The 26,552-nt window shown below is 38.8% G+C and overlaps 1 protein-coding gene across 1 annotated transcript; it reads right to left on the reverse strand.

Annotated features, from left to right (window-relative positions):
• Positions 1-500: 500 nt before the first annotated feature.
• Positions 501-25,807, reverse strand: LOC134303825 (cadherin-1-like). The gene is made up of 29 exons (XM_062989250.1): positions 25,699-25,807; positions 25,496-25,610; positions 24,533-24,774; positions 24,106-24,246; positions 23,869-24,024; positions 23,554-23,701; positions 23,291-23,463; positions 23,101-23,205; positions 22,139-22,231; positions 21,590-21,745; positions 21,230-21,374; positions 20,633-20,805; positions 20,451-20,541; positions 9,002-9,195; positions 8,672-8,786; positions 5,951-6,216; positions 5,497-5,637; positions 5,260-5,415; positions 4,966-5,113; positions 4,670-4,842; positions 4,124-4,252; positions 3,842-4,027; positions 3,503-3,747; positions 3,275-3,417; positions 2,968-3,192; positions 2,229-2,447; positions 1,952-2,082; positions 1,716-1,859; positions 501-1,134 (listed from the first exon to the last, which is right to left on the reverse strand). The coding sequence occupies exons 1-29, from the start codon at positions 25,747-25,749 to the stop codon at positions 931-933; spliced, it is 4,608 nt and encodes a 1,535-aa protein (XP_062845320.1). The 5' UTR covers positions 25,750-25,807; the 3' UTR covers positions 501-930.
• Between the last annotated feature and the right edge of the window lie 745 nt (positions 25,808-26,552).

Below are 26,552 nucleotides of genomic sequence, written 5' to 3' on the forward strand. Positions count from 1 at the left end.
AGAAATCTTAAAACAGTGGTCACTTTTATACAGATGTGTCCAGGTACCAAACATAGTGGTAACAGCATTAAATTGTGGGGATTCTTTGCTGCTTCCGGGGAAAATCATGAAGAGTATTTTGTATAGCAATCTGTGATCTGAAGCTCCAGTGCAACTGTATTATGAAACAAAACCCCAATCCAATTAAGTGAAGTTAATTTATTTCAATTATAATAACTAATTTATCCAGGAAACGCTGGGCACAGGGCAGGAATACTCACAGTGCTACGACCACCACTACCCAAGCCTGATTGTAAAGTCTAAGCGGTTCAGCAACGTTTTTTTGGTCACTGGTTTAACTGAAGCTGAATCCTCTGATGCTCAGGAGCCTGAGTGAAAAACTGGCCTTCTATTACACTGTATAAAACACTATTTTATACTGCACAAATTTAAGTTTGTAGACACACCAGGAACGATCCACTATAGTATCTTTTAAGAAATGGCACAGCAAACAGAAATGGTATTTTAAACAAAATGATCAGAAAAATTTAATAATAAAAAAGTACATACAACTTAAAGGTGAATCATCAATACAGAAGGGCAGAAGTACATAATGAAGACAGACAGAATGAACTCTTGTCCTTGCATTAAAACAGCTAGAATATAAAGAGGTACATAAACACTTTGTAAAATATTTTATTTATAGATAATTAATCTCTGTACCTCCAGTGCTTTTGAAAACCATGCAGAATATAAAGAATGCATCAGAAAAATAATAATTCAGCAATGCTGTTTTGGCCCTTTTTCAACAGCGCTTATATTTATCATAAGCCAAAAATATTGCAAAAAACTATAAAAAAAACTGTCCCATATTTACATCCATCCATGTGCTGCATGCAACACCGCGCGTACTTCTTTACATTTAAAGAGTTCCTCTCCCTCTCTCGGCTATTAGTCCTCTCCTCCTCCGTACATATCGGCTAGCTTCTTGAATCGTGGTCCCCACTCGTGGAGACAGTCGTAGTCCTGATCTCCAGAGCTGTCAGAGTGTAAGGAGCTGAGGGATCCTGCCTCTGATCCTCCACCTTCATAATCGAACACCAGCAGGGAGTCGTAGGGAGGGGCGGTAGGGTCGTTATCAGCTGCCTTTAGATTCTTTAGCACAAAGACAAAAGATTGAATGTATCTAAGGATTAGCACAACAATATTTACTTTACATTTGTTTAACCTGAGTGACACGTGCAATGTTGGGCAGTAGTGAAGCTCCTCTACAAGACCACACCACACAGGTTTAAAAAAAAATAAAAAAATTAGCTGACCAACTGAAACTGTGGCAAAAGAATTAAGACTCAAATTCTCAAATCTTAAAAGTGCCTTAAAAATTTCACACTCCAATACACACAACCAAACATATCACTGGTGTCTCCAGATAAAACCCTGAAAACTAAACTTAAAGAACATTATCAATCGCACTGCCTCTTCAAACGCTGGGATTGCTGGTTGTTTAATTTTGGACCGTTCTGGTTTTGCCAGATTAAACTGTTAAAACTATTGTAGGAAAGGTGAATGTCACTAAAATTTAATCCATGTATAGTATTAATCAATGATGTAACAAATTATTGGCAGACCATGGAGATCACAAGGCTGTGCAGTCATCTGGTAAAATTACAACACAGAAATTCAGAACGGTCGATTTAAGCTTGAGAGGAAATGTAACGTCTCAGAACACCACTTACATCATCAATAAAGTTGCCAATCTCATCTGGGTTTGCAGGCCGTGGTCGATATTGTGGCGCAGACATGAAGGTTGGAGCCACGTCGTTACGAAACACATCAGGACGGTTGTCAAGGCCCTTGTGTAGAACACTTAAATCATAGTCCTGATAAAATAAAATATCAGTGGAACAAAATTAGACCAAAAGAAATGGGGCTGGGAGACCACAGAACATGAAGGTTCATTTAATGAGCAAACCTGATCATCCTCTCCACCTCCTTCCTCATCGTAGTAGTAGATGTTATCTCGGATATCGTCATCTGCAAGAAGAGGCTCCTTCTTTGAAGTGCTTTTCTTCCTCATGAACAGGAGAAGCAGCAGAACCAGCACTGTACACACACAGTCAATATCAAATTCCAACTACCTACCAGTGTATTATCTAAAATTAAACACACTAAATTAGGTGTTTTTCACTACAATTAATTGTGTTTCTTTACACCAAGTTTCAGGGCACTAGGACAGAGTTAGGTCTTACAGAGCAGAGCGAGAATAGCTCCAAGAACTCCAAGGATCCAGGGGAGACCGAAGCCAGCCACAGCTTTCTCCGAACACGTCACCGCTCCTCCTGTGCAGTCACACACAGTGGCGAGGACAGTGTTGTCCTGCGCGAGGTCGTTGTTGTCATACACCCTGAGAATGACGTTGTATTTGCCCTGCTCGAGTTGCTTCGAAAGTGTAAGCATAATTCCAGTTTCTACAGCAAGAACAAACAATAGGAAACAATTCATTTAATTACATTTTTTTTTTAAAACAAAGATTTTTACTGTTAGTATACAGTGTTGTATACACACAATTTAATATCCTGTCATATTGTAAAGTAAAGTATTTGCATTTTAATTACACCACATGACCAAAAGTATTCTATATTCTGTATTCTATATTCTAAAACTGAGCATACAGCCATCATAGACAAAACACTGGTAGCTAAGTAATAGGAGGACTAAACCAGAGACCGGAATCTGACCATTTCTAGGCCAAAATAAGCATATTAAGGGGCCCTGTGCACAAAGCAATCTTGTCCACTAGATGTGGTAAAAAATGGATGTCCTTTTAAACATCAAAGTTGGGACAAACTTAAAGCCAGGCCTTACTGCCCACTGCTGATTTAAACCTATTGTTTAAGTGCTGTTTACACAAACGTTTGTTCATACAGAAATTATTCTACATCCCCCTGTCTTTAATCAAACCTCACAAAGAAGACCAGAAAATCTCACTTGTATCGTTCATCCTGGCAGTCCAGTTGTTCCTACTATCTCCCTGCAGATCCACTCTATATGGAGCACCAAATTCAGGCCCGTCCTTATCAGTCACAGACAGCGTCATCGGGTCTGACTGCTTATTGCAAACTTTAATTTCTCTTTGTTCGATGGTGGGAGGATTATCATTTACATCCAACAACTGAATTACAAGAGTTCCTGTACCGGTCGCTGGATGGTCGTCTGGGAAAAAAAATTCAATAAATCAAGAAAAGCTCAACTTTTATTCTCAGAGTAATCTGAAATCTTCCACAGAAACATTTACCATCATCAACAGCCAAGATTGTTGCTCTGTATTTGCCATCTTTTACAAAACTAGACTCTCTGTCCATTGGACTCTTGACCCTGATCACTCCAGTTGCTTTGTTAACGTTCAGCCAGCCGGCTGGATCACTGTTCACACGATACCTGAAACACAGAGCACCGTACCGAAGAACTCAGTCTCCATTTCTCTCTCAGGCACCAGTTTAGTCGTGAAGAATCGAATTCTTACGTCAGTTTCTGAGACTTTTCTATGTCAGGATCGGTGGCGGTGTACACGGTCAGCTCACTATCAACCGCCAGATCTTCAGCTCTGGAAATCTCCTTCTCCACTGGGTCGAACACAGGAGCCTCGTTCACATCCAGAACGTTGACGGTGACAGTGGCAGTAGAGGTGGTCATGGGTAAAGCAAAAGGAGCGTCGTTCTCCACAGCAACCTCCAGAACGATCTTTCTGTTCTTCTCATAATCCAGCGGCTAAATAATGAGGAGGAGACCAGAAAATAACAAAGAAATAAATACAAGAATCACATTACTGATAAAACCCACATGAACTGGAAAGGTGCCCTACCTTAACAGTAGTAATGATGCCCTCCTGTTTGCTAGGACCAGTGCTAATGCTAAAAAATCCAGCACTGTTACCAGTAACAATCTTGAACGTTGCTGCCCAGGCAGGTGAGAGTTCCTCATCTCCATCTGTGACGAGCATTCTCACCACCTCAACATTCACTTGGTTCTCCGGTACAGACACATTGTACTGAAAGACAGAAACATCTGCATTAAATATACAGGTAACCAGGTGTATTTTTTATTTGAGCGCTAACGTTTAAAGCACAGCTAGTTATTGCCTTACCGAAGACTTTTCAAACTGGGGTGCGTTGTCGTTGCTGTCTGATACAGTAATAACAGCTCTTCCTACGGCTGTGAGGCCTTTACCCTCCATATCTGCTGCCTGAATCTCCAATATGTATTTTGGATATTTCTTAAAGATAAAGAAAATGCAAATTAATACAGACAGTCAGGTTTAAATCAAATTTAACAAGTTAAAAATGTAGGAAGTGTTTACAAAATCCTAAATGAAAAGCTGTTTCAGAACCTACAAAACCTTAGGCATACTTTAGTGTATTTAAATTTTAATTATACACAGCCACACACAAAGTTTAAAAAACATAAAGCATTAAAACATAAACAAGTTTACTGCAAAAATTCTTTCAAAATAGATGATCTGCAAAATCAGATCATCTATCGCTAATTATACCTAAAATGTGTTTATTAAACCTAACATCAGTGTCTTGACAATTCCTTTTTAGAATTTCACATCAGCAGCTTTTTGTAAAAGAGCAAATTAAAAGAACAGTAGTGGGCTATTATTTGAATGGCTCTTGATCTTTGCACTCACTTCTTTGTCCAGCCCATCAGCATTGACTCGGATGGCTCCGCTAACAGGGTTGATATCGAACATGTTTGGTTGTGGAAGTAGCGGCTCCTGTTTGATAATGGTGTATATGATATCTGCATTTGTAGTGCTGGGATCATCCGCATCGGTGGCATTGACTGTCATGAACTCGTATCCTGGAACATAAAGTAATACTTTATTCATTTCTGAGCTTATGGTGAAAGAGGGAGGATTAAAATCAACTCCGCCTAAAATATATTAGTTTTAGGAGATGAATCATAATTTTTATATGAAGTTACCTATTTTTGAAACTTCTGGTACGCTGCCAAGGAAAGGATCTTGGGTGAAGACGGGGCGATTATCATTCTGATCCATCACCTCCACGATTACATCCATGGGAGATTCAAATATACTGGGGTCAACCGGTGAAAAAGCTTTAGCCTGAAGCTGGAGTAAACAGTTAAAACAGAAACGTGTTACAAGACGTAAAGGCATGACGGCTATTTTTTAATAAGAACACGAATTTATAATTTTCTGGAAGCATCAATTAGCAAACATCTTATGTTGACTGTATCCCAGTTAGAGTCACTTACCACATAACGAGGTTTCGCCTCTCTGTCTAGAGGCCTTGACACAGAGAGCCAACCACTGGATCTGTCTATGGTGAAAAGCCCTACTGGAGGCAGGTTTGCACCCTCACCAGTGATTTCATACACCATCTTCGTTTCTCTGACTTTATTGGATTTGATCTGGAAACACACATGACATTTAGGTTTAAACCAGATACTTGGTGAGAGACTTTATCTTCATTTAGGAAATCATACACTAACCTGGACCATGTGCTTGGGAAAAGGCCCCTTTTCATTCTCTGAGATTTGGAATGGAGGAATCACCCACTCTCTTTTTCTCCTCCTCAACCCTCCTGAAGATTTTGGAAACTCAAGGACTGGAAGATCGGAGGGGGTTTCTTTCTGTTTGAAAGAGGAGGAGTAATTGAAATATTTTAGCCTGACAACACACATCAGATAAATAGAATATGCTCCCAACAGTGGGGAAAAAACACATAAAAAAAAAAACATTTCAATAAGAACTAACCGTTCATAGTTTGTATTTTTTACGATCCAGAGACAAACTTAATTACATAACATAATTTGAGGTGTTTATAATCCTTTCCACCAGATGTTATTTTCTAACATTAACATATGTACTGTATATTACTAGGACAATCAGGAAGCTTTACATCTCCTGGTCTGTCCAGCAGAGGTCAGACTAGTTAAAGAGTACCTGTGCATGCTGGACTGGCTCAGTGTGTTTTTGATGGCCATGATGGTGGCCATGATGGTGGCCAGCGCTAACCACGTGTTCCACTTTCACATGTGCAGTGTGCTTCTTGCCATTGGAGTCCCAAGCATGAACCGTGAAGACCTTGTGACCGTCATGAAGAGTAACCGGCCTCTTGACCTTCACTGTGCCATCACTGTTCAAATGAAACCGCCTGTCAGCCGAGTCGAAGAGGGTCCGCGTTCTCCCAGTGCAATCGTCGAAAACAACTGGAGGGGGAGAGAATGTAAAAATCTAGCTCAGCAAAATAAAAAAAATAATAAATAATCAATCATGGATTGATTCAAATATTTTGCATAAACACATGTTCCATAATCTATTTAAAAACATTAATAAGGAAGTGGCCCAGTAATTCTTGATTTCAGGCTTTCCATCACACTCCTTGCATAAATGTGTGTAAAATCACTTGTAATAAATTAATTCTGTATATAACAATGTGGTGTGGAGGAACTTTAATGGCCACTGAACTGAACACTAAACTCTTTGCACTTATTCAGACTTATGAATAAGCATATCAGGGATAATTAACATGAACACAGGGCGAACATGTCAAACTGTATACAGACAATAACTACTACAGCTGAGGATCAAACCAACATTTCTGAAGTTTTACATTACAGGCTTTTGAATTTACCCTTAAGGTTTGTAATAACTATCAGATGATGATGGGAACCAGCTAATGTCAAACAAAGAAATGATATCCTTAAAAATAATGAGGATAAACCAGCAGACAACTGAGCAGAGCCCAATACCGATCCAATATAGACAATTTCAGTTACAACATTTAGCAGACGCTCTTAACTTCAACCTGTATAAAACATGTAATACTGAATTTATACAGACATTACAGTATAAATACAAGTCACAGCTGAACATCATACTTAACAATGCTACCATGATTCATTTTCACTTTAAAAAAGTCCATAAATAACGTCTATTGAAGTGTGTATACATTTTTGGACCCCCAGTGGGTACTGTGACCACCCTGAAACACTACATACAAGTACAGGGAACCATTTCATCACAGAGATTAACACACTCACCCACAAACTTGCATCTAGGGATAATTTATAGCAACAGATCTACTTCCTTGTCTTTTCAGACATTTGAAAAACAGGGTACCACAACTGAACATAAAAACTCCTCAGAGATACTGACAGGCGGTGAGGATTGAAAATGTCAAAATCGATCTGATATCAGTCCAGCTTTCTAGGTGTGCTGGATTTATGGATAAATAGTGAAAGTAACCAGTCTGTGGAAAGTACCCGAATCAACAGCGACACCACAGAGTCCTAACAGAAGTACAGTAGACTTTCACCCAGCCAGGCACCTGAACCAGTGAGCTTAACTCTCAGTCATACACACACACACACTAACACCTTCAGAGAACATTTCAGAAGAACTTAGTCCATTCTAATACAAATGGACCTTCTCCTCAAAGGAGACCCGGAAAGCACAGTATTTTCAGGGGGCTATTATTATTCAAATTAAATATCAGCAACTAGTTTCATCTGGGTTGAAGAAAAAAACAGCTTGGGTGCAGAAAACCAGAGGAACGATAACTAAGGTCTCGTAAACAGCTATAGTATACACACCCAAGGCCATTGTCTCCTTTAAACACCATAAACAGAAATTAGGAACTAAAGTTAACAATAAGAAGCCACAACAGATTAAGTATTTATGAAAATAAAATAAAAAAACCTACATATGATCAAACTGAGCCACCGACCAAACATTAAACCAAACATAAATCTTACACAGGTCTGTCACCATTACTACACAACTACTCATTACAATTGATCTTAACATTACAATATAAACTGTGGGGTGTGGGTGCTGTGGGACAAAGTTTAAACCTCAGATCTGGTCAAAGACAGTTTGGAATGCTCAGGATGAAGTGAATATTAAAAAATGCTTTATATAATACAACAGAAATCAGAAAAATATAAACCTAACAAAGGATGGATAATTAATCATTACATAATTTGGGTAAAAAAAAAGAGAAATCACACGGGTAACCTTACAAGCTGATAAAACTGATTATACTATAGTCAAATATTTCATTTACTAGTCCATGTACCAGTATTCAAATACTAAAAATGAACATTTGGGTATTCGTTATACCCAAACACTGAGAAGAAGAACTGGATAGTGACAAACATCTACAGATCAAGACACACAGAGGCTTCATTATTTGTAAAAAGTTTATATAATTACATAGATTAACCAATATGTCTATTATGCATGCTACTTCAACTGGCTCATACACGTACACAGTGCGCCACCAACAGGCAGAACCTTTATTAGTGAGGATTTTTATTTTAAATTAGGTTTTACTTAACGTTAATATTGAAAATATGTGGTTTTAACAATAAATGAATCCAAAATTTGTTAACTTTTGGTGAATTAAAAAAACAGATTGTATTAAAATTGAAACCAAGTAAACAACTGAACCAATGGACAATCTGGTATTTAAAAAATTATATAATCTGCTATTTGCATCTACTAAACAATAAAAAGTCCAAACAATTTCCAACCAGATGAATTCATACAAGACATGCAATTAAAAATCACAATCAACATCACATTTTTTAACCGTTTTCAAGAATTTTTAAGTATAAGCTCAATAAATGTAAAACCTGAATGGGGTGGCTGATGCCATACCTGTGCCAAGCCTTGTGCCTTTGGTCAGGTGTTCTGTGTACACTTTGAAGTGGAAAAGATCAGAAGTGAAGCCAGGAGAACATGGCTCCTTCTCTGCATATCCGCACCAAACAACCTTGGCAAAAATAATAACGAAAATTAACATTAAAAGAACATCCAGTTTATTTTAGCACTTTCCTCAAACACGTATTCACTCCATACTTCTAAACAGCTTGAATTATTGAAGAGGTGAAAGTATTTGAGTCGATTTGATCCGTCAGTGATAATAAAGAGTGAGAGCAATATGACATGGCGGAGACAGAAAAGAGACAAACACAATCCTGTAGCTACCTGTAATAAAACCAGGAGAAGTCCACACCGCACACTCAATACAGCCTCCATTCCCCGAGCACAACTCAAACACAGATCGTGTTTAATTCCACACCAAAATCCACTCGCACTGGTCGCAGATTTAAACCTTCTCCGTGTGGGTTTGAGGAAATGAGCTTCAGCAGGTAGTTTCGACGGTGACGCTGCCAGGTGACCTCACCCATCCGCTTAGGCGCACTCCATATATGGACAGGGCTCAAGTTAAGCTCCGCCCACAGCACAGGTAAACTTCTCCTTGCATCCTGAACTGCAGAGCAGAGATACAAACACAAACTGATTGGAATCCCACCACTGTCCACTGTGAGAAGTTATTCAAAATGAAAATGTAATGGGAGTGGTGCTCTGGGTCACATGACCAGAGTCATATCCCTCAAACATCCATCTAGAAAGATCACTGCAGAGCATAAACAATATGGTTGCTCCTATTATTCCTCTTTAAGGCTGATTGCAAACATTAATAAAGAGCTGAAATTTAGTTTCAGGATGTGCTTATTTGAAGTCTTCTGGTTTGCCATATTGTGCAGCCGATAGTGACCGACTGTAAATAATTAATAGTCCAACCTTATTGTATGGGTGAATTTCAGAAAGCTGGTATAAGGATTTGAAGAACACTTGTACTGTGGTCGGTTTAATATACCATGCAGATAAACAAACTACACTGTGAGAAACCCTCAGTTTCCTCAGGTTACTTTACTGAAAGACACTATTCATATCAGAAGCAGCTGCACTTTTTACAGGAATAAGGTGGAGCTGCACAGACCTTCACACTTTCCAAAGTCTATTCAATCCTTTTAGACTATGTTAACCAAGGTTAGTTACTAGTATTTGGTTATATGTTAGGCTATAGTACATTCCTAAATTGCCAGAGGAGACAGACATGGTGAGAAATGAGTTCCCAGCATACATTACTGTAGATGTTTTTATGTAGTTTGTTCATCAGATTTTATCTTACTCATCATCTCTGACATACAGACTGGTTACACAGGGCATTAATAATGCAGTGGTGCTTATACACCACCTTCATTTCCTCTTACCACCATCAAGAAAACAGACAATGCTGGCTTTATGTTATGCTACATCACCAGCAGTGTTAGTTTTTTACATTTATTTAATCAGGGCTTTTTAGAAAAACATTTTTATTTTAATCTGATTTCATTTTCAATGTACTTAAGCTTTACAAAATCATTTATTTTTACTTACTGCATTAACATGGTGACACAAAATTGCAACCAGTTCACATTCTGCACAGTTCTGAAAGGTGAGAGAAACTCCAGTATCTGGAGAAAACCATCGTGGACGTGGTGAGACCATGTCAAGCTTCTTACAGACACTGTGTAATGGGGAGGAATAAACCCAGATTCCAGGGACCTTATTTGTGAGGCAGCCAATCGCAATCCGTCATTTTAGAGTTTTGTTGTGATCTTACTCATTTTAGTTGTAGATGAACAATGTCTTCTTAATTTAAGTTTTAGTTTAAGCTTACGGCAATAACCCTGGTCTACACTGAAATAATAAAACAAAGAGACTGACATTATACAGGAAACTTGTAAACTGATGCGTTTCCATAATAGCCAGTTAATACGGTTAAAGAGAGAAAAAAAGTTAACTGATGCCTTGTGCACACAAGAAAATAAAACCAACTATTGTTTGTTCATCCTCAAGCCAGATCATGAGTTTTTAGTGTGATCACACACATTTATCTAAATTTAGACAAAACAAGTGCTTTCTGCTTTGGGCGATGTACGTAATATATACTCTACATTCCCATTCCCAAGTGTGTTTCATCCCTTTTATACATTTTTCCTGGCATCTGTTCAGCCATCACATAATGCTTGATGATTTTTGAAGATTGTTGTTGGGAAATAAAAGAGTCTCATTACACAGTAAATAGTGCATTATTATGAACATTTATTTTAACCATATAGTTACTGTAAAACATAGTCCAATTTATACTTATTTTATTATGATAATCTTGAATATCCAGACCCCAATGTCTGGGTTCACATCCGAACAAGATACCAATTCTCAAAGTGCTGGAAAAAACCAATACTGAGCCAGTAAGTATTACACAATGTCAGATGTAGGTTATACACAATCACTGTATAACCAGCCAACCAACCAACCAACCAACCAACCTAACTACCCACTAAACTAAATTAATAGATATTAGGTCGATATTAGATTTGCAAAACTTGCAAATAACAAACATTGTAAATAGGCTAAATTATGCAGAACACCCTTCCACCCCATCAGGCTTCCTCTTTTCCCCAAATAACTATCAGAGCTATAAAACATACAATGCTGATTAATTTTATTAAAAGTTATGCATTAAATTACGAGGGTTTTTTTTTTCTACTGAACAATCCTGAAAAGTGGCTAAGAAACAAGCTAACGGTTATTCAGCAAAATCATCTGTAACTAAGATAACTCGTATAACTTTTAAAGTGCTTAATAAACTTCGAATAATGCAACCTTTTTGATAAATATCTCGACAATTATCATAAATATAATAAACACGAGTAGGTTAATTTGTTTTTAATCATTTAGCCACGGAATTTATTTTACCTCAGATTTGAAAACCGTTAGACGGTCTTTACCTGCCTCTATTTTTAGACCTCTCCTGAGCGCCAACGGTTATTGGCTGTGTTTCAAATAGTTCCCTAAGCCCCATTCCATACGAACTACTAAGGGGGTTTAGCAGCTCTAAAACTATAGTCAGGGCGCTCAAACTAGTGCACTACATAGAGTTTAGAGCACAATTTAGGACAAGGACTAAAACAGTGTCCATGTAATCAATTTATCAAAACAGTTGTTTTCATTTTGAAGTGTAGGCCATAAACATTAATAGCATGGAAATGTTCTTAATGTTCTTTATTACTGGCAGTGGAAGCCTAGTGGGTATAGCTTGGACTATCATTCGGAAGACTGTGGGTTTGAATCCTGGCTCTGCCATGCAGCCACTGTTGGGCCCTTGAGCGAGGCCCTTAACCCTGTCTACTCCAGAAGTGCCATGCGGTTGACTCAGTGCTCTGATTCCAGCCTCTGGGATATGCAGAAAAACATTTTAATGTATTGTATCTGTGCATTTTGAGGCCGTAATGATTAAAATAGCCCTGTCCTTATACATTATTTAATAAACATCTGTGTACAAACTGATATTGCATGAATTAATTTAAGACATTGGTTTGCTGCGTGGTCATGTGTTCAATCCAATTTGCAAAACCATAAAATCTTAAATGAGATGAATTCCGCAAATTTATTATTTTACATTTTCACAGTGCATGTTTATGCATGCATGTATTCTTCTGTATGAATGAAATAATAAATGGCATGGTAATTCCCTCTCATCTCTGGTCAACTTCATATGCTGTTATTGTAAGTAAAACAAACACAGTTTCAGCACTTCAGGTTTTAACATGGCAAAAGTTTTTTTAAATAAAAGAAAGTTTGGTGTGTATCAATAACCTAACCCCCTTCAAATACTTTTAGATGAATTGGAACACTGACTGTGAGCAGTGTCGGGCCTCACAAATGTTTTGTGGATGAATGGCAGTAAATCCCAGTCCCAATCCCAGTTATTTTTATAAAATCTAGTGAAAGTAAATGGAATGTTTAACCAGTCAGCACACTGGTGTGAATGTTGTGTTACTGTAAATGTCCTTTATCAACTATGATGGAATGAATAACAAATTCCTAAACCTGCTCCCACAATGAACTTGACTGCTAATTATCTGGCATTTCTCTGAGCGGCCGGCAATCATGGCCGAGTGTGTGTTAATCATTTGTTTAGATTCTGTGTATCTCTGGTTGTAGATTAGCCCCAGAGGACAAATACCCTGTTGGGGTGAAACTGCAAACTTTGCTACCATGTGAGTACAGGGAAGGATCGTGACCTGTAATTGCACCAGTCTTCTCTGTACTAATGTGGTGAAATCAAATCTTCATTTAAACGTAAGTATTAATAGTGTTTTTCTTAATTATCTTAGTTAAACTTTTTTTATGGAGTTTCTCAGCCCTGAGTTGAAGCAAATCTCTGGATTGTTGTCATAAAGACAACCTTGGCTGGTTTGTTTTGATTCTGAGACGTGTCAACAGGAATTCTATGCCAGACAGCAATTCTGCTTCAGCTGCAACACAAGAAAATACAGATCCAGATATTTTACTTTTCAACACATAAATGACATTTCCATTTGCAGACATTGTGAATGAATTACCTTACAAGTAAAACTATGTTATGGTACTACTATGGTACATGTTATGTGTACATATGCAAACCCAAGCCCCAGTTGGGACATTCTTATACAAAACCACACACTCCAGACACAGTAACCAGACATCAAAATTAAGCTGGAGCCCTGTACAGCACCAACACAACCTGATGCACCATCGCAACGCCCCAGTGAAACTATTTATCAATTAAAAACATACCTTTCACTACAATGCACTAGTATGAGAGCTTACAGTGGTGTACAATATTTACATACTACATATTGCTTGATAAATATCTTTTGGACATAAAATAGTGACAAGACATTTATGTTTTGCTTAATGAAACAAAGTTTTATAAAAAGTCAGCAATAAATACATGACCGAGAGGTTCTGATATAAAAATGATGATTTGTCTTTGTGTTTTTCAGTGTAAGTTATCATTATATAGCGTCTTTTGAAGCGACTGCACCTCCCTACGCTGCCCTGTGTTTACAGGCTTAGTGTTTAGTATACACCTGTGCAAAAAGGCTTTTATTATTCAGCTAAAGCCGTTTAGGTTACATAGGGCAACAGCAATGCTTTACGCTCTAGCTTTTATAAAAGACTGGTGTGGTCCAGCAATGATTAACCAGCATGTTATTTAAAAGTAAACATTTGATACTGCATGGACCCGGGTTAATGAGTTAAAAGAACATAAAGGTTTCTCTCTTCTACAGCACTTAACGTACCTGTTAAAGCTTACCAACATACACGATGCATTGTATTAAACATCCTGATTCTAATGCCTTAGTTCCTAATTTTATAGCAAACTTCCTCCATCCTTTACGGGTGGATAGACGGGAGATGATCATGCTTTGAGCGAAAATTTTACATGCGGTTTGTTGTGTGATTGGAAAACAAGTTGTGAGTGATTTCTGAGCAAGTGCTGTGTGAACTGGGTGAGGCTCTACAGCTCGTGTTGGGGGAAGGGAGCTTATCTCTTCATGGACAAACCAGTTCTGTATTGCATCAAAGCCCGATACTTATCCTCTTCAAAGTTGCACACTGTTCTTTTGACCGAGCTGTTCCGCTTAGACCGAAAACAATAGTCAGGCCAACCATCTGCAATTATCAAAGCTTTTACCAAGCGTAATGTGCAGTCGCATACCCAGTAATGGGTTTAGACTTTAATGAGTGCTGATGATATGGACACTGGCTAAAATGCTGCCATCAGCCAATATCTCTCCCCTCGTTGCATCTAAAATGCAGCCATCAGCCAATATCCGTCTCCTACTCAGAATGATTGACCTGCGGCCTTTAAAAGCCCATCACAGACGAAAGCTGCTTTTAGATTCCATGAAATGTTTATGCTTACGCAATTTTAAGAATCATATTAGTCTGTGGTGTTGAGTTCCCAAACAGCGTCATGATTCCGATATTCAGGAAGACTTGGAGATAAATGCATGCTCGGACATTTTAGACTTGGATGTGAAGCGGGTTTCATAGCCACCGGACGTGTCCAGTCTTGTTTCTTGGTTCTTTGTTTCCTTTCAATGTTTGGAACCTTTCTTGATCCACATATGCGGCTGCATGTGTGAAGATTGCTAAGTTGTGGTCGGTCAAAAAGCTAAATGTACTAAAATGAAATGACTGATGAGCACACGGCACAAAAAGCATAAACATCCCACGCTTTATTTATCAGTGGTTTTAGTATATATTAGTATATTATTTGATTATTTAGGGTGGTGGGACAAGACATTATTAGTCACTCTTTTACTGCAGGACAGGCAAAATTTAGCACAAAAACCTTTCTGAGTAGTTTAGGTAAATGTGTGTTTGGTTTGTGGCTTGGAACTAAATCATTTATAACCTACAACGTGAAAAAGATGCCTGCATCTAAGAAAGCTTGTCTTGTTCTGTCTTGGTCTGTCTAAACATAATAAGCTCTTGATTTATAGATTTAACCAACTACTGTCTGTTTGGTTGGTTTATCTAAAACAAATACTGCAGTTAAATTATTTAAAGCTGTAAAATACTACTCTACAGCTGTAGGGAGAGTTAGCAACCGTGCTGATTTGATGTTATATGCGTAACTTGGGGTTAAATACACTGTTCAACGTTCCTAAGGATTCCCAGTTACACAGATTGAGTTCAGGTTGTGTTACTGCATTGCCCAGTGATTCCTGGAAAATTAAATGAAATTAAATGCAATGTGTTGCATGGAGTATAAGAGGGACTTTTTTTTAACTGTGATGATATAAATGTTGATATATTATGATAACAACATGTCCCTAGACACGTCCTGTGTTTGTTTTTGGACACCTTGGCTGAAAACATGTGAAATTGCTGAGTTTCTAGTGTGAAATATGAGTTTACCCAGCGATACCTGGCAGTGGGGGATGGGGTTGGCAGGTCATGGAGGAAAGCGCACCGTGATACCTGGTGTTGGAGGAGGGGCGAGAGCAGGACGTACGAGTAAGCTGAGTCACTGAACTCTGTACTCTACCTCCACATAAGTGCTCGCCTGGTTGGTGCTAAGCTACTGTGTTTTGGAGCGTTTGCGCAGGAGCTCAGCTCTCGCTGCACGTCGTCACACTCTTAGCCGTCCCAGAGACAGGTATTCCCTCAACCTGAGCTTTGTTGACACTAAATATCCTGCCCTGACACATCCTTTGTTTGTTAGGAGAATTTGAGCTCCACTGGCATTGTCTTTCCTGGTCAGGCGTAAGCAGGACCAAACGGGGGTTGCTGATAATGGTGGCCTCTGGGTTTGACGGCCGGCGTTTAGCCCTGAACAAATCAACCACACCCAGAATCTCCCCGGTGTGTGAGCTGCATTCCTACTCCTTAAACCTTACAATGGGCCGACTAATCCCGGTGCACTCCGGGGTTAGATATCATAGATGTAAATTCAAGGAACAACCGCCAACACAACCACATGTGAACACACATTACTGAAGTTCTGCAACGAGAGCATTTCAGTACACAGGTTGGTTTTAGGAACTAAATTACAGCGCTGCACGGCAGACTGTGTGGTATTTGGAATCTTTTGAACAGGGCAAATGCAAATTGCATGTGGAAGGTGTGTTATCAGGCTCTGAGTGTAAGCAGGTATTTCAGGCTGAGACAGGCTTAAGGGCACAATAGACGATTGCACGCCAGTGCAGCAAACAACTGAGTGAAAAGACTAGTTACACCTTTACACAGCAAACTGGAAAAGAGGTAAAATACGCATATCAGGATCAGTAATATTGTGCAGAAGTACTGACTCGGTGAAACAAGAACGGTTTAGCATTCTAAAGTATTTGAGGACCTGAATGTAAGTAGGTGTGTGATGCCCTGCAGTAGGTTGATGCCCTGTCTACTGTGTATTTCTGGCTTGCTCCCAGTGTTTCTAAACAAAATCCGATTAGGATTAAAGCCTGGATATGAGTGAAGTTTTGTTATATTAAATATATATATATATATATATATATATATATATAGATATATATATATTTTTTTTAAACCTACAATAAACTTAAAAAAACTTACATTTGTGAAAATAATTGGACATGTGTTGCAATTATTAGTCACAAAAAATACAGTTGCAGGAATCATTAGAATTAAAAAACTGCCATCTGCACTTCATATGTATATACTTAACTCATTTTATTTACACAGAATGTGTGTATAAAGTTAAAAACATACACAATGTGCTGGAAAAGTCCCGTCATTAGTAGGAAACTACAATGAAAGCAGAACGACATGCTTCATAACATGCTTAAACCTGCACTGAGACACCGAGCCCACACAAGCTGGAACTCGAGCGCTTTCCAAACAGCCACGGGGCGACTTATCAAACAGACGTTATTCAGGGTTCATAACCGGGAAGGAAGCTCTTTTATACAAGACTTAGGCTGTACTTAAGCTTTAAAGATCTCCTGTCTGTGTTGATATACACAACAAAAACGTCCTCCTAACAATCAGATTCAGCTGCATTAAAAAAGCAAAAAATCTAAATTTAATAAAAAGTCATTAATAATAAGTAAAATTAATAAAACCCACCAACAGGTCTGGTCTCTATTGGAGCTTTCCTAAGGTGTTGAAAAGCTGGGTCATGTTGCTCATTATTTTGATATTTCGTGCAGGTGTAACTGGATGTTGTTCTTGGGCCTACATGTGTCTTCATAACACTTCATCTGTGACCAGATCTGGCTTCTTTCACTGTATTTGAAAAAATGCTCATTGTAACGTACGATTCCTCTCCGACGTGTGTTGATGAACGTTTGTTAATCGTTAACAGTCAGCCTGGCACGGCAGAGCGGTGGTTTGTCATTTGTTATTGTACAAATAATAAAAAAAGCTAAATCGTTTCCTGGATGATTTAAAGCGACGTGTAATGAACTGTATGTTTGTGCCCTTGCTTTTGGTTTTGACATTCGGGTGTGGATTATCCACAGTTCACCCTGATGTTTGTGTCATTTTTAAACATCTGTATTCAGCAGAACTAAGCAGACTTTACTTTCTGTATGACGGCATTGTGACTGATTCATGACTGACCGGTTTTTACAATAAATCAGATAAACACAGAGACTGTGAGTCACTTCTTATCAATCTGATCAATTATTTCCTTTCTACAGATCTGTATATAAATTAAGTAGTTTAGTAAGTAAAATTCAGGGCTTGATAGCATTTAGCACAAATAGTTTTTCATCTACAGTGTTACATTTTCATACAGTAATGATCCAATGAAGAACATTTTGTCCAGAAAGGCAAATAGTTACTTAATAAGCTTTGCAAATAATGTTACAGGTCTGTGCGAGTGCTTATCTTTGTCTTTTTGAAGGCCATATTAGTACAATAATGGGCAGTTATGTGGATCAAAAAAGTGTAAAAACCCAAACATACACTTAGTCTTTAATTACTTTACAATCTACACTATAGGGCCAAAAGTATTAGGACACTGGACACTCTCTGTGAGCTTGTCGGACATCCCATTTCAGAAACACATGTGATTGCAACAGAGTGAGTGACCTCTATGTGAAGTATGCAGTATAGTATAAGTGCCCATTCAGTCACAAATAACAGCTTTTGTATGACTGGGCACCGTGCTGGACACTGGAGTTTCTTCGTGTCTTTATAGAGCTTGCTTTGTCATACTGGGACAGGAAAGATTCCTCCCTAAACTGTTGCTGCAAACTCGAAAGCAAATACTTTACCTTACATAAGTGAATGATTACACCTGTTAGCTGTTGTTGGGGATGAAATACTTGAACTGAAAAAATAAAAGGGGTGTCCCAATACTTTTGTATGATCTGAGAAAGAAGGGAAATTCTGCCACCTAGTGGTCATATTTACAAAGAACCATTTATTTATTCACGCACCGTACACACTCACATTCTCATTTAAACGAGGAGCAATTTAGAGTAACCAATCTACAGACTGAGTTTATGAGATGACAAAACAGACCTGGAACCATTCAGCACCATGAATGATAAGTGATACTGAGCTCACATCCAGTCCATTATTTCTGCTCTTTCAACAGAATGTTACTAAATGTTAAAATGATGAAATATAAAACTGAAGTTTACCTGGTTTGAAGAAAGACCCTTCAAGTGCTCAGTCTTCTTCTACTCTACTTCTAATACAAACCACAGGATGCCAATGATTACTGAAAAAACTGTGTATAAAAAGTCATGAGTAAATGTGTGATGCTGTACAATGATCCCAACCAGGATGTACGTTCTCCTTACACCCAGTAGTTCTGGGATATAAACCATGCAGCAGTTACAAAATATGAAGGCAGCGGATCTTAAAAGCAAGACGACCAAATGAATGAATGAATGAATGTGTGAGTAGCCCTAAATCCCTGATCAGCATCCCATCTCTTCTACACTAGATTTAGAAAAAGCAGCAACAAACATTTTCTATATAACTAAACTGTATTAGTCCAAATACAAACCGGTTCTAACTGTATCTGGCTCTCAAATAATCTTCTAAACAACTGTTATGTTCATAAGCAAAACGTTTATTTTACACAAACATAAACCTGTTAAAACAATTCACATTAACAACAGTAAGATTATATATTTTAGTACTAAATAACACCCTTAAAATAACACCAGTAAAACGATATGTTTGATTTGTTTTGTGTTTTTTCTTCCAATTGAGTAGTTTGTATATTAGAACCTTATTATAACATGACAGCTACCAACCTGGGTGTGTACCGGCTGACATGTGCTTCCTCTTGAGACACATAAGGCCAGCAATCACTTTGCAACCTGCATCTCATGCAATATAATAGTAAACTGTCAAACAACTGAACAGAGGACAGAAAAGGAGCAATTAGCCAAACCTGTGTGAATGCATTATATATACATGGAGAGTTTAGTCCACTAGTATAACGAAAAAGCAGATGTTAACAGTAAGGCAGACACGGTCGTGGTCAGTACTGAGCAAGAATATACAGAAGGAAAACCTTTGCATGATCGTTTCTTTAGTTTGCTTGGCTTTTAGAGCAAAAAATTCTGTTGGCATTTAGATCATCTGGTGGTGGTGTCTGTCCAGAAGTAGATCAGCACAATTATTGACTCATTTTTCCCTCGTATGTGTCTGGAGGTTAGCTGTTCCTACAAATAAAGTAAATTAAAGTAAATGATTCATCACAAAATATCTGTAAACAGAATCTGGGGGTAAAAATCTGCTGAATTCATCCTGATGTGCATCATTCACATAAATATACTGTATCCAGGGTGGGCGGCACGGTGGCTAAGTGGGTAGCACTGTTGCCTCACAGCAGGTCCTTTCTGTGTGGAGTTTGCATGTTCTCCCCGTGTCTGCGTGGGTTTCCTCCGGGTGCTCCGGTTTCCTCCCACGGTCCAAAGACGTGCAAGTGAGGTGAACTGGAGATACTAAATTGCCCATGACTGTGCTGGATGTAACCTTGTGAACTGATGAATCTTGTGTAATGAGTAACGACCGTTCCTGATATGATGAACATCCTAATAAACAAACAAACAAACAAACAAACAAACAAACAGTATCCAGGGTTTGTACTGGTAATCCAGTGTTAGAACCTTTTGAGGAAACTTTTTAACTTTTTACTTCAGCTGGCAAACCAGCGTTTAAGAACCGTACAACTGAAATCAGGTAAAACAAGTAAAAACAAACAAGATTTTAACTTCCAATCTCACAGTTTATCTACATTTAAACAAAACTGTCTTACCAAGCTGGTCTTAGATTGTTACAGCGATTACAGCTTTAGCTCTCACGGTGAAGCCGTTACCATGCATATCTGCTGCCTGAACCTCCAGGGTGTATTTAGGATATTTCTGAAAGACAAGTAAAAATTCACAAGTAAAAATCTTTTCAATTATTTTATTACTTTCCAGACTCTGAAAACTGTCGTTTGTTTGTGTTTACTTTTCTGTCCAGTCCTTCAGCGTTGACTTTGATCGCTCCGGTGTTTGGGTTGATATCGAACATGTTTGGTTTAGGCAGGGCTGGATCCTGGCTGATGATGGTGTATCTGATTTCGCCGTTGTCAGAGTTAGGATCGTCCGCATCGGTGGCTGTGACGGTCAGGAGCTCAAATCCTTCATTGAGAGAGAAATAAAAACGATAAACGGTGATAAGAAGCAGCCACAATTAGGACACGTGTCTGAGGGGGCGCGTGGTGATCCGGCAATCCTTGATCAGATCAGGGGTCATAAACTTGGCAGTGGATTCACATCCATTCCGGGAATGGGAAATGACTAAACTGGGAGATAAAGGGGAAATTTGACCAGTGTTTTGTGTACTATGACTATATTTCATTTGTTATATGTTACATGTCATACATGTGGATTATTATGTGAACTATTATGTGTATCACCAGGTTGATTAGCTTGAAACTAATGACATTCCACTGTGGAATCAGGAACATTGCTTGGGAGTACTGGTTTTGAACTGGTTTTAATGGTTAACTTTATAGATCTAATAAATACATCAGTGCCGGTATCACACCTGAGTGTAGCTTACCTATCTCTGAAGCTTGTGCTACACTCTCTTGGAACTGAGGTTGGGTAAACACAGGCTTGTTATCATTCTGGTCAATCACGAGGATGTGGATCTTCATAGGAGGTTCATGTACACTGCCATCAGCTGAGACAGCGTGGGCCTCAAGCTAGATCACAAAAATTAATCCAATATAATAAACGATGTACAGACTTATACTATTTAATGACAAGGGATTTTATTTTGTGTTGGCTGGCATGTCATGTGTAGTGAAACTGTCCACTGGTAGTTTATTGTAACTTATTTATTTACAAATATTTTGATCCATTATGAGCAAAAAAATAGGATTAAGAAGTTAATCCATAAGAAAGCCACTCCACTCACCTCGTACTGTTTTATTATCTCTCGGTCTAGAGGACCTGACACAGAGAGCCAACCAGTGCTTTTATCCACACTGAAAACATTCACCGGAGGCTGGTCAGCCCCTTCACCCTTGATGCTGTACACCATGTTAGTCTTTTTGGAATGACTGGACTTGATCTGAACAAAAGATGTGGAGACATTTAGGTCAAAATAATCACAATTTTCTATCACTGTTAGCTAAAACCTTTTTTACATAGCCCAATAATTGTGTCAAAGACCCAGGCATCACCAACTCATGCAAGGGACTCAATCATATCAGGAACTGGATAATTAAACACAAAATTACCCAGTAAAGGTTGATTTCTTTCCAAGCTCAGCATTTGCCAGCTTAATAAAGGCTGCATTCTGCTTGAGAATGCATTCCCCACCCATCAAAACCAATATTCTATTTAGGATAGTGACTAACGTTACTGTAGTTAAAGCATTTAAGCACGTGACTTCAGTTCCCCGTGTCTTTAAGATCATGAAAAACATCAGGTCCAAATATAACACACATCAGTGTGCACTAACCTGGGCGATCTGCTTGGGAAAAGGGCCTCTGTCGTTCTCTGGGATGATAATCTGGGAAACGATCAACTGCATCCCTTCAGATTTGTGATCAGTCTGTAAAATGAACAGGAGTGAGGAAAAGATTCATTAGACATTAATCTCTCAACGTTAGTGTCAAATGTATTCACTGTCAAAATACTGAATACAAAATTGTACGTGGTGTTAGCTGAACAAACACCAGCTCATAAAGGTCATTTAAACTAATCTTAATCATTAATAATGTTTATTTCTTTTAAAACAAGATAATTCTCAGGAAATGACCTGTATAATAAAAAATCAACATTTACAATCACATTCATTAAGAAATGATGCTGGATTTCTTTCAGTGGTACCACTGCTCTTTATTTGAGCAAAGACTGATGAGCTGTGACTTTGGCCTTTTCATACAAATCAAGCAACACAAGGCTTTTATTTTTTTAAATATAAAAGTAATAAAGATGCTTCTGACATGAAATATATTCATTCAAATGTGTCAGAAGAATCAGTGCTTGTGGTGTTATCTGTCAAATGTTGTCTATTAATAACAAGAGTTTCTAAGAGAGAGAGCAAACAGCTTTAAAGGTTTATTTCACCATAACTGGGATGCCACACATACACGGTTGGCTGTATCTGGGGGAGGGCAGACCCACCGCAACCTGAACCAGGAAACGTTGCTGATGAGGCATTGAAATAAATTAAAACATTATGTACCTTAAAGTAACCGGTCAGAGTGATCTGATGCCTCCTGTTAGATCTAATATGTTTTGTATACAGCTTATATTTTACTGATACTTTGGATTTGACTAATATGAGCAGCTGTAGACAGAATGCGAAGTTAATTAGTTACTGTGTGTGTATGTGTGTTTTAGAAGGGTGGTCCTGTCAACATACTTAAAGCGAGGGCAACCAAAGGTTTTTTATTATCAGATGAAGAATATAAACACCTCAGCGTTCCCGTCTGTGACAGTAATAACAGTTCTTCCTTTGGCTAGGAGGCCGTTACCCTCCATATCTGCTGCTTGAATCTCCAAGATGTATTTAGGATATTTCTGAAAGAGATCGATTTTATAATTAAAGCTTTTTTTATGCACATGGAATCGATTCTGCAAATGAAGATATGATTTGTATGTTCACCGCTCTGTCCAGTCCTTCAGAATTCAGTCGGATCGCTCCAGTGATTGGGTGGATGGCGAACATGTTTGGTCGAGGCAGGGCTGGATCCTGACTGATGATGGTGTATCTGATATCGCCGTTGAGAGTGTTAGGATCGTCTGCATCGGTAGCTGTTGTGGTCATGAACTCAAATCCTGTAACGTGAGAGGATATGCCAGTCAAAGTGGAATAAGGTACGAATATATTTGCTTTTAAATAAATCACTGCACTGTTTATGAAGTTACCTATTTTCGAAACTTCTGGTACGCTGCCAAGGAAAGGATCTTGGGTGAAGACGGGGCGATTATCATTCTGATCCATCACCTCCACGATTACCTCCATGGGAGGTTCCATTATATTGGGGTCAACCGGCGAAAACACTTTAACCTGAAGCTGGAGTAAACAGTTAAAACAAAAACGTGTTACAAGACTTGAAGGCATGGCGGCTATTTTTTTAATAAAAACGTGTATTTAAATGTTTTTTTTAAGCTTGGTTCCATCACTCTGGAAGCATCGATTAGCAATTTCATGTTGACTGTATCCCAGTTAGAGTCACTTACCACATAACGAGGTTTCACCTCTCTGTCTAGAGGCTTTGACACAGAGAGCCAACCAGTGGATCTGTCTATGGTGAAAATCCCTACTGGAGGCAGGTTTGCACCCTCACCACTGATTTCATACACCATCTTCGATTCTTTGGCTTTACTGGATTTGATCTGGAAACACACATGACATTTAGGTTTAAACCAGATACTTGGTGAGAGACTTAATCTTCATTTAGGAAATCATACACTAACCTCGGCCACCCGCTTGGGAAAAGGCCCCTTTTCATTCTCTATGATACGTATTGGAGGAATCACCAAATCTCTTTTTCTCCTCCTCAACCCTCCTGAAGATTTTGGAAACTCAAGGACTGGAAGATTTGAGTGGGATTCAGTCTGTAGAAAAGGACACAAGGTACACGCTTAATGCGTATCAGTGTGGACAGTCAAGTGGCAAAAAAGATAAATAAATCCAGACCAAGTTCTGTGAGGCCTCCTCGAGTGGATGCTGTTCTAGCTGAAAAGATCACACAGATATCACTCTATTCTATTATCATTAGTTTTTAAAATAGGATGTGCAGGATGTCCAAATACTTTAGACCATATAGTCTATGTGTACAACTAGTCATGTACTTGGAAACGTTACAGCTCTTGGTTGGTACAGATGAGTTAAGAAGCATACCTGTAAAAGGTTGGCTTCCTCTGTATCTTTCTGATGCCAGTCTCTGTCCTCCAGATCCACTCTCACATAAGCGGTGTGTTTCATGCCCGCGGAGTCCTGAGCATGGACGGTGAATGACTTGTGACCGTTATCAAGAGTGATCGGTCCCATCAGTTTCACAGTGCCGTCGGCGCTCACTTGAAACTGCTCGTCATCCGAGTCAAAGAGGGGCTGCGTCTGTCCACTGCAGTCACTGAAAAGAACTAAAAGATGAGAGAAACGTTTTAGGAATTGATTTATAGAAAACTTGAGCCTTGCACACGCTACAGTCAACCGTAAGTCCAAAAGGAGGAGTGATTATTATTAACCAAACCAACACCGGTCATCCTCAGGTGTCTGTGTGTCATGTTTACATGTTCTCTGCCTAATACAGTTACATTAGCTGCTCTTACCCTTTAGGATTAGCAGTGGCCCGATAAAGGGGGACTTTAATGTCTAAACGTTTTGTAGGCGTACAAGCAAGGGTATTCTAGTTACAGTTGCTACGTTTGTTTATAGGCACAGACGTGTCGTGGTGTGCTGTCTTAACAGGTGATGATGTAGCATCAGTGCTGGGTTTAATTTACTTTTGCAATAAGGATTCAAAGCAGCCGACTGAGCATCTATAAAAGAATGATTCTAAAAAAACAATTGCAGGCTATGGATCTGCAAACAGGCTTCACTGACACAGGAGTGGTGTTGCTCCTTTCTACTGTGCAGCGTTGCTAACTCAAGATTCATTAGAAGGAAATCATACCAGCAGCCTCATCACAGAACCTAATGTCTGTTTTGTGCAAAACAACTCACATAAAAGATGTTAGAAACAAGTGTTATGGACTGTTAAGGTCACATTTTGGCCACAATCACATCACCAAGGGTGGGGAGGGTTTTACCTGATTACAAGAATACCTGGCTACCAAAATTGGTAAAGCATAGCTGCCTCACCTTTCCCAACCTCTGTGCCTCTGTGCAGGCGTTCTCTGTGGACTCTGAAGGTGAAGAGATGAGAAGTGAAGCCAGAGGAACATGGTTCAGACTCCGCATACTCACACCAAGCCACCTTTGAAAGAAAAAAAATACAAGGCTTATTTTATTCTATGTAACCATGAACATACATGTATTGAGATTTTAATATATACAAAATTTACCTGAAGTAAGAAAAGTAAAATTGCCAAATGCATTGTTCTTAGAGACTCCATCTGACAATCATAAACACCCCACAAAATGTAAACGTCTGGACCCCTGAGAAACCAGGCTACTCATGTGATTGCAATGTGCGCAGGTTTTAAATGCGAAGCAGCCAGGTAGCCTCGCCCATCAGCGTACATTTTCTACAAATATGGGCAAATAGTTACAGAATCATTACAGAAACAGTTCAGCTCCAAACACTTATTGCTCAGGTTACACACTGGCTCAAGGTTACTGTTTTTTTTTTACCCTAAAGATTCTGTCAGAACAAATCCCTTCTGGCCTGCCTGAAATGTCAAGAACTTGTTAATGCTTGTATTTAAGAGTCGGAGGAATTTTAGCAGAGAAATCGTAAATAAAAGCTGCAGAAGCTCGATAAATTATTCCAACAGTGTAAAACGTAATCACTTCTGTTATTGCATAGGTGTCACACTAAATAGGTTTAGATTACTTAAGCATGACATTACACATGAGGAAAACCATCATTTCATTGTGAAGGAACTAATATATCAATATGGAAGTGATGTGATTGCTTTTATATTACTCTTACTCTTACATTGCTGGGAGAACGTTCTCAGCTGAACTGTTTTGTTGGTCAGGGCCACTTTAACTGAAACACACTGATATTTCTAGCATGTATCTGCTTGCTTTAAGTCTCACCACAGCCTCTCTACTGAGCTGACCAGACCGGATAAATGTTTGGTTGTAAAACCAAATTCTACCTCAGATTCGGCTCACAGACGCCTGGACATATCAATATTTTCTGATAGACTGGGAATTTGGAGTCGTTATCCTACAGTCCTAATGCAGCAAA

The sequence above is a fragment of the Trichomycterus rosablanca genome, chromosome 27 (genome assembly GCF_030014385.1).
Source record: "Trichomycterus rosablanca isolate fTriRos1 chromosome 27, fTriRos1.hap1, whole genome shotgun sequence".
NCBI classification, from domain to species: domain Eukaryota; kingdom Metazoa; phylum Chordata; class Actinopteri; order Siluriformes; family Trichomycteridae; genus Trichomycterus; species Trichomycterus rosablanca.